Below are 14,650 nucleotides of genomic sequence, written 5' to 3'. Positions count from 1 at the left end.
AACTCTTATTCACAGATTTTTACCATAAGTAAACAACACAGCTTATAGAGTGTTTAATTGCCTCAGTGGAGTCTGAACTGCTGTGTGAGCCTCTATGCTGACGACTGAGTCCTGTTCAGGAGACCTGTACTACACCTCGGTCCTGGAAGACCTGGAGCTGGAGGGCCAGGACTTCAAGGCGGACTCCTGGAGCATGGCTGTGGACAGCAGCTACCTGCAGACGCACCGCAAGAACGTCATCAAGAGGCAGGACGTCATCTACGGTGACTGAGACTTCTCCACTTTACTTGGCCGGTCGGTCCGTTTCACTGACTGTGTTGTGTTTGTGGCAGAGCTGATCCAGACCGAGCTGCACCACATGCGGACCCTGCACATCATGGACCGGGTGTTCAGGCAGGGCATGCTGGAGGAGCTCCAGATGGAGCCCAGCGTGGTCAACACCATGCTGCCCTGTCTGGACCAGCTGATCAGGATACACTCACACTTCCTGGCACAGCTGCTTCTGCGTCGCAACCTGAGCCTCCATCCCGGATCCAGCCGCAACTTCACCATTCACCAGCTGGGGGACATTCTGGTAGAGCAGGTGGGCTCACCTGGATGATGACCTTTAACCTTCCACAGCAGAGGTCACAGTACAGTCTGACTGCAGTTCACTGTTGCTCTCAGTGCTCCATCATTGATCTCTCAGCTCTTCCTTTCTCTTACTGAAATAGTGCGCCTCCCAGTGGTTGAATTAGTTACTGCAGGTACAGCAGGCATCAATTTAGTCTGTTTAGTGTGCGTTGTGTGTGTACCTCTTCCAGTTTTCAGATCACTGGGCAGACGACATCCGGAAGACCTACGCTGAGTTCTGCAGTCGTCATCTGAAAGCTGTCAAACTGTACAAGGAGCTGCTGGCCAGAGACAAGAGGTTCCAGTTCTTCATACGGGTGAGGAAACGCCATCCACCTCACCTGAAAACACAGCTTGAGTTGGTGAGAGACAGTCAGCGGAAACATGTTGGTAGAGGTTAGCTGTGAAAGTGCTGACGTGGAACTGGTTGTATTGATGGATAAGTGACGGGAACCCAGGAGGACGAGGTGTGAGAGTGAAGCAGGAGGGCTGTGAATTACTGATGTGTTAATAGAGGACAGACAAACTGACTCACTGGATGTGGGAATGAAAATCCTGTGAAGTCTGAGGAGCACAGAAAGAGTGTTAACTGACAGATGATCTGAGTGCAGTGTGAGCGCCCGTCTGTTGTTCTCTCTGACTCGTTGTGTGTGTGTGTGTGTGTGTGTGTGTGTGTGTGTGTGTGTGTGTGTGTGTGTGCAGAGAGTGAGTCGGGGCCCGTTGCTGCGTTGCCACGGCGTTCAGGAGTGCATCCTCCTGGTGACTCAGCGGATCTCCAAGTATCCGGTTCTGATCCAGCGCATCCTGGACAACACCACAGGTAGCGTCCACACAGCAGGCTCAGCTCACACACACACACACACACACACACACGCATACATACACCTACACCTATACGCATAGCAGTCGCATTGCACAGACATTTCACAGAGAAACAGTGAAATGCAGCAGCGGTTCTAGTCCACAGTGATTCATTGGCACCTTGCTAAGAAGAACTGCTGGGATGGAACCTGTCTGTTCCGGTTCCGGAGCTGCATTGCCTCTGGTCTTCCTCTGGTCTGAATGCTGCTGCGAGCGTCACCGTCACACGGTCAGAGGAGCCCAGATGGAGGCACTTCTGTCAGTGTTTCTGACGTCTGTGTTCAGTCCAGTGCGTTGCAGAGAACAGTCTTGGTGTGAGCCCTGACGGAAACCCTCAGCTGCTCTGACGACGGCCTCTGGATGTGTGGTTTGCAGCTCTTGTTGGTCTGGTCCACAACACGCAGGGTCTCCTTGGTTTTCGCGCCGCCGTGATGCTGATGCTGGGGGTGTTCCTGGATTTCCCAGCCAGGACATCACTGACCAGAGACCGTTTCCACCGGCTCCTCAGCTCCTCCCCGGACAGGATGTAGCTTCCTCATTCAGTCTAACGGTGCCGTCTGGTACGGCCCAGCTCGGCCACCATTCCCTCAGTCTCTCAGATCTGTTTGTGTGCTTTGATCTGGCTTGAGATGGCCCAGGCTCTTCCCCTGGGAGTGTATGTTAAATATTTAAAGCGATGGAAGGGGCGTCCTGAAGGTCAGCTTATTCTTTAGCCCAGCGTTGGTCTGTAGTCCGAGGAACTGATGGTCATACACCCAGGACTCATCGCTGGATTGTCAGTGTTGTTCAATGCCGTTATGAACCAGCCGAGCTGGGCGCCGCCATCTTTTGTATATCCTGAATGACTGAGGTCAGGTGAAGGTGGAGCAGCAGCAGAAACCACCGACCGAATTACTGCTGGGACCATCTCCACTCACTCTCACATGACTCACGGTCCAGTGGAGCTCCTCCACAAAACAGCACTCAGATGAATGTCTGTGGGATTATCCAGTTCTTTATGGTGCAGCAGAGCAAAGACTGGCTCCCTCTGACTGTGTGCAAACGCTGAGTGAACGGTCTGGCTTTATCTCCAGCCTTCAAGAAGTTTCTCTCCGGTTCGCACTCCACTGAGGTGCAGTTTTCACACACAGCTGAAAGATTTGCTTCTGACACGACTGAAGCTCATCAGCAGAGGCCCAGATTATATCAGCAGCGGGAAACATTCTATCGCCGGCCGAGTTCCGAGTCTGAAGATATCTGAAGTCTGTTCAGTGACTTTATGAGGGAAAAGAGTCGCAGTCATGTTGTTTTGTTGTTTCTGTTCTTGTTTCTGACGATGAAGATGATGAAGAGGAGGCTTCGTCTCTGGCTCAGGCGCTGCTGATGATCAGAGAGCTGCTCAGCTCCATCGATCAACAGGTGAAAGCCTTTTCTTCTCTGTTTCCACAGCAGACAAAACCTTCACAACTTCAATAAAACCCTTTTTCACATCCAAAACAAACCCAGCAACAGTTCAGAATGAAGAAAACCTTCACAGCCACAATAAAGAAAGACCTAAATCTGAAAGAAAATAAATGAAAGTTTCTACAAACAGCCGACACACCCGGCGCCCCAATAATAATAATCAATACATAAACTTTGTAAAGTTGGTAAATTTGTATTTATTCTTATATTGTATTCCTAAAATGTGATTTAACTCATTCTTCATGTTTCTACATTTTTATTTTGAGTTTGAACTTTGACCAACAAACACAGAGACTCTCTCTCTCTCATGTCAAAGTCTCCCGATCAGCAGCATGATTGATCGGACACATCAGCTGTTCTGCCACGTTCTGAAGCGGAGCGTTTCTCTGTCGCTCTGCCAGGTCAGTTCCCTCCAGAGCCTGCTGTGGCAGATGTTCAGTGGAGTCCAGCTGCAGAGCACAGCTCCACCGCTGGGTGGAGCCAGAGAGCTTCAGGATGAAGAACACCAACCAGATTTAATACAATTTAAAACACACATAAGAGTGGTTCTGTTTTATTGAACCTATCAATACAAACTACTAAATCTAGTAATGTGACACGTTAAATCAATACTTGATCAAAAATATTTCCCTTTGTGTCTTCCCAAAGGACAGAAAATGAAGAGAATGTTTAGGTCAAGTGGTGTGAAGGCAAAATACACGACACACACACACACACACACACACACACACACACACACACACACACACACACACACACACACAAACACAACAGCAGCCTGGTCCAGAGTGTGTGTCTTCAGCCGCCCTGGGTGTGTGTTCAGATGGAGGAGCTGGAGAAGACTCAGCGGATGCAGGAGATCCAGGCCAAGCTGGACCAGCGTACCGAGACCAGGGTGAGGGACGGAGGACTGTTCAAACCTGCAGAGCTGCTGCGCAGGAGTCTGCTGCATGAGGGGACGCTGTTCTGGAAGACCCCAGGGTCCAGGCTCAAAGGTACACCACCAGGCTCAAAGGTACACAACTAGGATCAAAGGTACACAACCAGGCTCAAAGGTACACCACCAGGGTCAAAGGTACACCACCAGGCTCAAGGGTACACCACCAGGCTCAAAGGTACACCACCAGGGTCAAAGGTACACCACCAGGCTCAAAGGTACACCACCAGGGTCAAAGGTACACCCCAGGCTCAAAGGTACACCCCAGGCTCAAAGGTACACCACCAGGGTCAAAGGTACACAACTAGTCTCAAAGGTACACCCCCAGACTCAGAGGTACAAAACCAGGCTCAAAGGTACACCCGCAGGCTCAAAGGTACACCCCAACGCTCAAAGGTACACAACTAGGGTCAAAGGTACACCCCCAGGGTCAAAGGTACACCACCAGGCTCAAAGGTACACAACTAGGATCAAAGGTACACAACCAGGCTCAAAGGTACACCACCAGGGTCAAAGGTACACCACCAGGCTCAAGGGTACACCACCAAGCTCAAAGGTACACCACCAGGGTCAAAGGTACACCACCAGGGTCAAAGGTACACCACCAGGGTCAAAGGTACACCCCAGGCTCAAAGGTACACCACCAGGGTCAAAGGTACACAACTAGTCTCAAAGGTACACCCCCAGACTCAGAGGTACAAAACCAGGCTCAAAGGTACACCACCAGGAAGAGAACAAGAAGTGACATGAACACTACCAGAAGGTAAATTATTATATTGTTTCTACAGGTGTCAAAAGAGCAAAGCATAATATTTTCAATAGGATATTGATGTGTGTGTGTGTGTGTGTGTGTGTGTGTGTGTGTGTGTGTGTAGACATCCAGGTCCTCTTGATGACAGACATCCTGGTGTTTCTGCAAGAGAAGGACCAGAAGTTCATTTTCCCTTGTCTGGTGAGAAAACCTCCTGTAGAGACTGAAGAGACTCTACACCTGGTGAACACCCCACATCATGTGTGTGTGTGTGTGTGTGTGTGTGTGTGTGTGTGTGTGTGTGTGTGTGTGTGTGTGTGTTCTCCTTCCCCCCTCAGGACAAGCCTCCAGTGCTGTCCCTGCAGAACCTCATCGTCAGAGACATCGCCAACCAGGAGCGAGGGATGTTCCTCATCAGCGACTCTTCTCCTCCGGAGATGTACGAGTTCCACGCTGCCAACAAGGAGGACAAGAACGTCTGGATGAGACACATCCAGCAAGCTGTCAGCAAGTGAGGACACACACACACACACACACACACACACACACGCACGCACACACACACACATGCACACACACACTGAGCTGTTGAGTCGTCGTTTCATCAGTGTGATGAAAAAACAGTGTGTTGAGCTTTAAGACTCTTTAAACCTCGACTTTGAGCCTTTCAGTCTTGTTGCCTTCATGCTGTTCATTGCTCTTTAAAACCTCTTCAAAGTGGACTTTAGGCTATTTGAAACATCTGTGTTTTTAAAGGGGACTCTGTACCACTCCGAGACTCTTTGATTTGAAATAACATTCTTTCCACCACCAGATTAGTTTGAGGTTCTGCTGGACTCTGAAGTGATCCTGACCCTGAACCCTTTCGTTGATCAAGTTTTTCTATCATATCGCCAACAAAGCTGGTACTAAGGAGGATCTGTTTGTGTTTTTTGTGTTGAGGTGCCCGTCAAGAGAAGAATTCCCGCTCATCGAGCCCGAGCACAAAGCTCATCTGAGGAGACTGAAAGGTCAGCAGACACACAGCTTCACCTGGATCTACATCCTCATGGAGTCCTGAAGGCGACATTCTCTCTTGTAGTGGACTAGCCATGTGTTCAGCAACCGCAACACAAAAAGAACAGCAGGAGCTACTGAGCTGTTCAATCTCATTTGAGTTTTCTTATACAGTGAAAGTTACAAAATCGACACAGTGAAGTCAGTGAACTTGTAGAAAACACGTCTCTGTCCGTCCTCAGTGTCTGAATAGAAGAAATGTTCTCCCTGTATGCAGACGATGGTGTAGAAGTTGTGTTAAATTCTATCAAAAGCTCTGAAGGCTCCATTGTTCTACTGGTGCCGTGGAGCTCATGAGAAGAACTAAGAGTTCCAGAAAATGTTTCTTTTTCCCATTCAGACAGGAAATGGAGCATTTTGAAAGCAATTGTACTCTGAGAGCTGTTTTCAAAAAGTTTCATTTTCAGTGAAGGACAACACTTGTCATACACACCACCAGCCAAAACACAGTCACAGTTTCAAACTTGAAAACACTGAACAGGTTCTAATAAATGGAACAGCTGAAGAACCCCAGTATTTAATGTACTGGGGAGTCCTGAAAATCATCTGCAGTGTTAAAGTTACAGGAAGAACTGCAGTGACCAAACCCATCGACTGAAAAATCTGTCTTTCTCCACAGCTCTCCACACAGGACTGCTCTGTGTCTCTTTCTAATGTGAGTGTGAGTGTGTGTTGATTTTAACCGTGTTCACCCCCCTCCCCCTCCCCTCCCCCAGCCGACCTCCAGCAGAAGGACCAGGAGATGCTGGAGCTGCTCCAGGAGAGAGTGTCTTTGTTCTGCGAGCTGGCGGAGGTGACCAGCGGCCAGGAGGCGCTCCACTTCCCCGTCACTCGCTACATGTTCCGAGCCGACACGCCTCAGGCCCCCCGAGCCGAGAAGTTACTGCTGGACGCCACGGCGGAGGGTAACGCTGCACCAGGACACTCCCGGATGTACACACACACACACACACACACACGCACACACACAGTAAAAGACATTTGAAAACACACTTCAGAAACCTGAACAGAACACCAAACCCCTCACTGCTGGTTGCTGCGTACGCATCGCATGCACTGGGACAAAGAATGATGTGTGTGTGTGTGTGTGTGTGTGTGTGTGTGTGTGTGTGTGTGTGTGTGTGTGTGTGTGTGTCCATAGTGGATAGGCTCAGTGAGCTCCTTCTCGGCTCCAACATGGACGTCCCCATCTTGTGCCACCTGAACCACCTGGAGGTCGGAGAAACCAGTGAGTCTACGAAGAGTCTGACAGTCATCATCATCACTATCATCATCATCATCATCATCATCACCATCATTATCATCATCATCATCACCATCATTCTCATCGTCATCATCACCATCATCATCACCATTATCATCATCACATCATCATCATCATCACCATCATTCTCACCATCATCATCACCATCATCATCATATCACCATCACCATTATCATCATCACATCATCATCATATCACCATCACCATTATCATCATCACATCATCATCACCGTCATCATCATCATCACATCATCATCATCATCACCATCATCATCACCGTCATCATCATCATCACATCATCATCATCGTCACCATCATCATCCACTCTCAGCCTCTGGAACACTCAGCAACATGACAGATTTAGAGAACCATACATCAAATACAAAAATCTCCATGATTTGGAAACATGAGAACATCAGATCTGTCACATTAGAAACAGCATGAATGGAAATGCTTAGTCTTGGACGAGCTGCCCATAAACTCTCCTGAGACTGTCATGATCGTGACTGATCGTCTTCATTGGTTTCACACACAGAACTGAAGCATAAATTCTTATTAAATTCAGGGACAGTGAGAGAAGCTTCCAGTCTAGATGCTCCACTCAGACTCACCTGCTGGTTTCCTCTCAGGTGATCCGGAGCTGCTCGTCAATGGAGCTCATCAGTTCTTCGCTGCTAAGGTGAGTGGACGTGATGGCAGGCAGGTTTGTTCCTGAAGGTCTGAAAGGTTCTCATGTTACTCTCATGTGCTGAGATGGAAAGACCTCTGATGGCCCGGATCCATGGAGAGGTCAGACTCCTCACAGCTCACAACACTGGCACTCAGGTGGAACACCTGTTCTCACCTGTCCCACCTGTATCACCTGTTCTCACCTGTATCACCTGTTCTCATCTGTTCTCACCTATATCACCTGTCCCACCTGTCCAACCTGTCCCACCTGTCTCACCTGTCTCACCTGTCCAACCTGTCCCACCTGTCTCACCTGTCTCACCTGTCCTGTCATGATAGTCAGAGGGAAACTTTGAGTTTTCAGCTCTTTATGATTTTCAGCTGTCAGAAAACCTAAAACATTTGTCCCGAATGAAAAAGTGAAGGAAGCAGAACACATGAAGAGAGTAGGTTTGTGTGAAGGTTGGAAGTCAGAGGTCAGAGGTCATTAACGTGTCATCCAGCTGGAAACCAGCTGATTCTTCATGGCAATCGAATGAGTCTCTCTCACCAGCCTTTGTTGAATGAATCCCTCTGTCCGGCGCCACAGAGTGCCCCCCCCCGTCACTCATCCTGTCATGTTGTGTTGGTTTGACCATCATGTTGTGAGATCGTCCTCATCACTGTGCTGTGGAACGTGTCTTTACCTCCTGAAGGGAAACGTGGCGCCTGAGGATGAGGAGCGGGCCGTGGTGAGTCCCGGCCACCCGCCTGGGGTGTGTTTGTTTCAGACGGACCTCAGTAAAGCGTGTGTGTGTGTGTGTGTGTGTGTGTGTGTGTGTGTTTGGCAGGAGATCTGTCAGCGGCTGGTCAACCTCAGCGTTTACCTCCACGCCCTCCAGGTCAGTGGCTTCAGTCTGCTGATCAAACAGATCAGAGGGTGAAAATGTGTTGGAGTTTCCTGATTCTTCTGTTATTGTATATTAAAAAAAACAGCAGTGAGTTCAATACACGATGAAATATCCTTTTATATAATTACAAATATAAATTACTGCTAAAATAGTTAAAGGAATGAGGAAAGCTACACAGTAAAACAACCCAAACAGCTGAAGCAGAGAAATGGCTAATTTGTGTGAAGGAATAGAAGCTGAGAGACACGGCAGGGTTCAGACACAGCGCATTCACAGTGATTCATGAAGAAATGAAACGGAACATTGAGATTATGAAGTACACTGAAACAAAGGGAGAGCTGATGGAACAGCCAACAACAATAAAATTGAGAAGAAAAGCCAAATTAAAGGTGCGAATGGTTTTCCCAGAATTTAGAGGGTAAATATTAAACAGGTTAAAATCCCAGACAATTGCTAAGAAAAATATGATAAAATCAGAAAATTTTACAACAGATGATGGAACTTTAGTGCCGTCATCCTCTTTAAAGGTTACAGGTGGATAAATGATTTGTTGGAGCGTCTCTCTCAGCTGCTGGGCTCTGAGCCGACGGCTCAGTCTGATCCGCCGCCGTGTCTCTCAGGGCGCCGTCATCAAGCAGGACTCCATCCTGGAGCTGCTGCTGCAGCCGCAGGACGGCGCGGCGCCGTCCCCGACGGGGGCGTGGCGCCCGGCGTGGCGGGACGGGGCGCAGCGGGACGCGGGCGCGGCGGGCGCCGCCATCGGGGAGCTGGCCCTGCTGCAGAGGCAGCACAGCCTGCTGCAGGAGGAGCTGCTGAGGCTGCGGGACGCCGAGAGCCGCTTCCGGGACAGCGAGAAGGCCCGGGCCAAGCTGGAGAGGCAGGTGCGCCACCTGAAGGTGTGCGGCGGAGCCGCGGCCGCCGACCAGACCGGCCAGGTGAGACCGCGGCAGACGGGAAACCGGCTTCAGGCTGGTTTAACCGAACCGAACCGAACCGAACCGCCATGTTCCGTCTCCTTCTGACCGTCCGTCACTGAACTACGTAACGTCCTCCAAACCGGTTCTTCTCGCCAAGCTTCCGCTTCGTCGGATCCACGCTGTCAGCTCTGTTTGTTTCCTCCCCAGAATGCATTGCGCTCTCCGTCTCATCTTCTCTCTGAACCAGATCACAACTCACAGAGACCAGGGGAGGGTTAAGCTATACCCCTTTCCCACTGGCTCAAGAACCTGTTTAAACCCGCTAACACCCGGCTCCTCATGGCAGTGGGAAACAGTGTAAACAGCATTCCGACCGGTCGATCGACCCTGCACCGGGTCGATTTACCCTGCACCGGGTCGATCGACCCTGCACCGGGCCGGCGCAGTGATTTACGTGATGCCGTAGCGTGGCTACGTTAGCACGCTAGTTATATCTGCACACAGTGTGAGATTTCCTTCGACACGATGACCCAACAGCGAGATCAGAGAGCTTCTCTTGATCTGTGGGGAAGAGGAGATTCGACTCTTCTCCATTGTTTATGTTTATCGCTGTGCTCCGTCGTGCTGATGATGTCATCAACGTGCGACAACATCAGCGCGGAAAAACGCAGCCATGCAGCTCGCCTGCAGGCGACCAGACCCGGGTCTGCAGGCAGTGGGAAAGGAGGCAGTTGCCGACTGGTAGCGGGTTGAACCGTCTTTAAAAAACAGGGGTCAACCCGCTAGCTTCAGTGGAAAGGGGTTCCAGTCTAATCTGAACCTGAGCCAGACTCCAGTCTTCAGGCAGACCGGAGCTCAAGTGCTTCTTGAAATGGACGTCTGAAGTGTTTAATTCATAATAATTTATGATAATAATTCATCCGTCTTTTTCCCATTGCAGTCGCTGCAGTCGGGGAGGGGGGGCTCCGGACAGGACCACCAGCAGGCCATCAGGGACCAATCAGACCACTTCCAGGAGGGCAGCGATCTAGAGGTAGATGTGACGTCAGATGATGATGATGATGATGATGGGACTGCATCTCAAAGCTCCAAAGGTTAGGCTACAGTGATGGACTCCATTCAGGCTCCTCTGTCTCTGTCCGCTTTCTTCTGCCGACGCTGGCGTCCGTTCACACGGCAACCATTTCAAGTGAAAACGGGAGACTTCCGCGGGGTTTTGGGAATCTGGATCATAACGACGGTGTCTGGAGTCACTGGAAGGAAAGTCCTGGAGAACATTCCCACTTCGTCTCTTCGTAGGCGGTGAACTGGTCACTGGTCCTGGTCTCCATGAACCCAGCTGGAGTTGCACATGCTCAGTAGAGACAATCACAACACAAGGCTGTCCTCCAGAGTGCCGTGACTCCCAGTCCAGAGTCTCCTGGTCCTGGTCCTGGCCCTGGTCCTGGTCCTGGTCCTGGTCCTGGTCCTGGTCTCAGTCCAGGGTCTCCTGGTCCTGGTCCTCTCTTTGGTACCTGGTTCTGCGTGTTCTCCCATCGTTCATGCTTAGAGTGTTGTTCTCTGGTTTCATTACTACATCAGCTCCATCTAGTGGACCAACATGGGAACTCCACCGTTCCCAGAGTTTCTGCGTTTACATGTGAATTTACTCTTCTCGTTTTCAGAACGTTGCCGTTTGATCATGAAAAACGATGTTTTCACTTGAAACGTTGTCGTGTAAACAGAGCCTCAGTGACGCTGTGAGCAGGAATGAGCACTGGGTGGCGCTGCAGAGCACAGTCTGTCACAGTTTAAAAGATTCTTTAATGTTCAGGTTCTACGTTCTGCGTCTCACTGAGGTACAGGCTCCTTGACTCCAGATACCATCTAGTGGTACAAAGTAGTATTACACCCACATGTTAGCTCCGCTGTGATTCTTGTTTGATGTATCTCAGTGTTACATGTATTTCAGTAATCAACTGCATTATTAGCATTATTAGCATATCCTGCTAATGTGAATGGTCAAATATTCACAGCACTCACATTTGTATAGAAGTCACTTTTATTCATGAAGTTATTGGATATTAGTTATTGAGGTTTATCTGAAATGATGCTTGTAAGATCAAACATTCATCTGGTGTTTTTAAACTCTTGAAAAGACTTTTCTAAAATCACATTTCGTTTATTTCAAAACTAATTTCTGCTGTTCTCACAGAGACGAATTCAGTTGGTAGCGAACTGAAGCGAGAGTGTGTAATACTAACTGGAACCACACGGTGGTGTAGTGATGATTACTGTGTGATAAAAACACAAGAATCTGATTAGAAATGAAGGTTCTGCAGGCAGACTGGCTGCTGAGTGACTCTCCGGCGCCCCCCAGTGCTCAGGAGTGGAAGCACTGTTGTCTGAGCGCAGTGACGGAACATGTAGTTTTGGGCATCTAAACTGGAACAACAGAATCTTTCATCTCTTTTCCAGATCTGCAAGATATTCCAGAGGAAATCTGACCCTCGGCATGTTCCTCAGTGCTCATGAGCCATACTTGATTCCCTCACGCCTCGCAGAGTGACCAGCTCCGTATTTATTTAGCCGCTTTGCTTTTCAGTAGATATCAGTGAGCTCTTTCTTTCCTTCCTTTCGGCATGCTTTGGAACTTTCCACGGTTTTGTGAGGACTCGACCAAAGGGACGGAGGAGCCGGCCGGCGCCGGCGAAGGGCTCGTTTCTGTCCGGACTCTGCAATAACTCGATCCAAAGACTGGTGGTACTGGTGGCAGCCGGAGCATCGGGACCCAACTGAAACATGAAACTGCTGGAGAGACGCACTGCTCTGAAGAGGAGCGGCGCCTGGAGGAGGCCCGAGAGCCCTGCTCTCATTCAGCTCCACCTTACTGCTGTGACCCCTGACCTCTGACCCCTGGCCTCTCACCCCTGACCTCTGACCCCTGCAGACTGTGACCCCTGACCTCTGAGCTCTGCAGACCACAGCTGGAATTTAAAAATGAAAACTGTTGTGAATTTCAGAATTGAACAAATGGAAATGTGATGTTGACGTTAAAACACACTCATTTCTTTCAAAGCTTTTCTTTTATTTATTGACATGAAGAACGACTCAAATCTACTGTAAGTCTGACAGATGTCAGAGGTCAGAAGAGGTCAGAGTTCTCACTGCTGAATGCCTGAGCCACAGGACTCCTCTAGGTTCAGGGGTCAGAGGTCAGGGGTCAGAGGTCAGGGCTTGTAGAAAGTTCTGTATGATTATGTTCACTGAGAGTAATCGATTACTGGACTTCTTTATGAAATCTTGCATGATCTCCTCCACAGCTCAATGTCTCTGCTGCAGGTTCAAACACACGCTTCACACACTGTACACACACTTCACACACTGTACACACACTTCACACACTGTACACACACTTCACACATACTTCAAACATACTTCACACAGACTTCACACAGACTTCAAACATACTTCACATAATGTAAGCATACTTCAAACACACTTCACACTCTTCAAGCACACTTCACGTGATGTAAACACACTTCACACACACTTCACATAATGTTAACATACTTCAAACACACTTGACGCACTCTAAACACACTTCACACACACTTCCACCAATCTAAACATACTTCACAAACACACTTCAAACACTCACATGCTCTAAACACGCTTCACACAATCTAAACATACTCCAAACGCACTTCACCTGCTCTAAACACACTTCACGCACTCTAAACACACCTCAAACAGACGTCACACACATTTCACAGTGTCTAAACACACTCCCAACACACACATTAAACACACACTAAACCTGTGAAACCTGGCTGAACACATTAAACATGTGACAGACGTGATCCGGTGTTCTGCTTGCTGCTCTGCATGTTGTAGACGTGTTTGTGTGATTTCAGGAAGTGTTCTCCTCCCTTAACTTCACAACATTTTAATTTTCCTTTTTATATCTGTATGAACTTCTTATATCTCAGGGTTGAATGACTGCAGTCTGATCCTCCATCTATCTATCTATCTATCTATCTATCTATCTATCTATCTATCTATCCATCCATCCATCTGTGGACCACGATAAGGTTCTGTGGAGATCCAGCTGGTTCAGCAGATCATGAAGAAGAGAAGAGACAGAATGGATTCTTTTCTCTGAGTGATGAATAAAAGAGAAGCTAAACCACCTGAGTGGAAGCATGCGTACGTACAGATGTGTGTGTGTGTGTGTGTGTGTGCTGAGTGCGTATGGGCATGAACACACAACCTGTGGAACTTGTCCCCTTGTGATTATCTTATCTTATAGTTCTCCTTTTGTTGGTTTTCCAACATTCATGGTAAAAAACGATGTCTGGTTTGCCAGTGTTTCAGTTTGAGAACGGCTCCTCTCCTCCACCTCGTTGCCATTATTATGAAAGGTGAGGACAATGCAGGTATTCATGTTGTCTCCCGTTGCCTCCATACGGGGTTAGTTTGAGTCTCTGAAGACAAGTGGTCCAGAAAGTTCACCAGCATGAAGATGAAGAACAAGAAGGATTGATCAACACTGACTGACAGTCCCACATTTGGTTAAGATGGATTTTAATTGTACAAACACACATTGGAAATGTCATCAGTAAGACCCAATTTAGAAACTGTTTGACACGCGGACTGATTACCCAGACTCCTGGATGGTTAAAGGCCTGACGGGTGAATGACCTGGCTGGTCAATGATCTGGATGCTTCCAGACCTGAATGGTCAACGACATGGATGGGAAAGACCTGGCTGGTTCAGGACCTGGCTGGTTCAGGACCTGACTGGTTAAAGACCTGGCTGGTTAAAGACCTGGCTGGTTAAAGACCTGGCTGGTTCAGGACCTGACTGGTTCAGGACCTGGCTGGTTCAGGACCTGACTGGTTCAGGACCTGGCTGGTTCAGGACCTGACTGGTTAAAGACCTGGCTGGTTAAAGACCTGGCTGGTTAAAGACCTGGCTGGTTCAGGACCTGGCTGGTTCAGGACCTGACTGGTTAAAGACCTGGCTGGTTAAAGACCTGGCTGGTTCAGGACCTGGCTGGTTCAGGACCTGGCTGGTTCAGGACCTGGCCTGTCGTCATGTCCTCTCTGGTTAAAGCCGTGTAAAGACGTGTCTCCTCTGTTCTCTGACTCGCAGTAAGGCCTCCTGGCTCCTTCACCCTGACCCCGGGCTTCTTCTGGGATTATCGGGACGGAGCAGCACCGCCCAGCAGGCTGTTCTCGGCTCGCTCTGCTCATCTCTGGCATCTC

General features: G+C 49.0%; 1 protein-coding gene across 1 annotated transcript in view; it reads left to right on the top strand.

Annotated features, from left to right (window-relative positions):
- arhgef2a (Rho guanine nucleotide exchange factor (GEF) 2a) overlaps positions 1 to 13,567 on the top strand; it is a 42,755-nt gene extending 29,188 nt beyond the window's left edge. The window contains exons 8-24 of the mRNA XM_030120926.1: positions 120 to 263; positions 333 to 583; positions 804 to 929; positions 1,315 to 1,432; positions 2,795 to 2,871; positions 3,740 to 3,911; positions 4,729 to 4,805; positions 4,943 to 5,115; positions 5,547 to 5,614; positions 6,377 to 6,565; positions 6,802 to 6,888; positions 7,554 to 7,603; positions 8,289 to 8,324; positions 8,424 to 8,474; positions 9,104 to 9,418; positions 10,341 to 10,494; positions 11,858 to 13,567. Of these exons, the coding sequence (XP_029976786.1) occupies positions 120 to 263; positions 333 to 583; positions 804 to 929; positions 1,315 to 1,432; positions 2,795 to 2,871; positions 3,740 to 3,911; positions 4,729 to 4,805; positions 4,943 to 5,115; positions 5,547 to 5,614; positions 6,377 to 6,565; positions 6,802 to 6,888; positions 7,554 to 7,603; positions 8,289 to 8,324; positions 8,424 to 8,474; positions 9,104 to 9,418; positions 10,341 to 10,494; positions 11,858 to 11,886 (2,117 nt within the window). The 3' untranslated portion in view covers positions 11,887 to 13,567. The remainder of the gene's footprint in view (positions 1 to 119; positions 264 to 332; positions 584 to 803; positions 930 to 1,314; positions 1,433 to 2,794; positions 2,872 to 3,739; positions 3,912 to 4,728; positions 4,806 to 4,942; positions 5,116 to 5,546; positions 5,615 to 6,376; positions 6,566 to 6,801; positions 6,889 to 7,553; positions 7,604 to 8,288; positions 8,325 to 8,423; positions 8,475 to 9,103; positions 9,419 to 10,340; positions 10,495 to 11,857) is intronic.
- Positions 13,568 to 14,650: the final 1,083 nt, after the last annotated feature.

This window comes from Salarias fasciatus, chromosome 22 (assembly GCF_902148845.1).
Source record: "Salarias fasciatus chromosome 22, fSalaFa1.1, whole genome shotgun sequence".
NCBI lineage: Eukaryota > Metazoa > Chordata > Actinopteri > Blenniiformes > Blenniidae > Salarias > Salarias fasciatus.
This window is presented reverse-complemented; position numbering and strand designations above follow the sequence as displayed.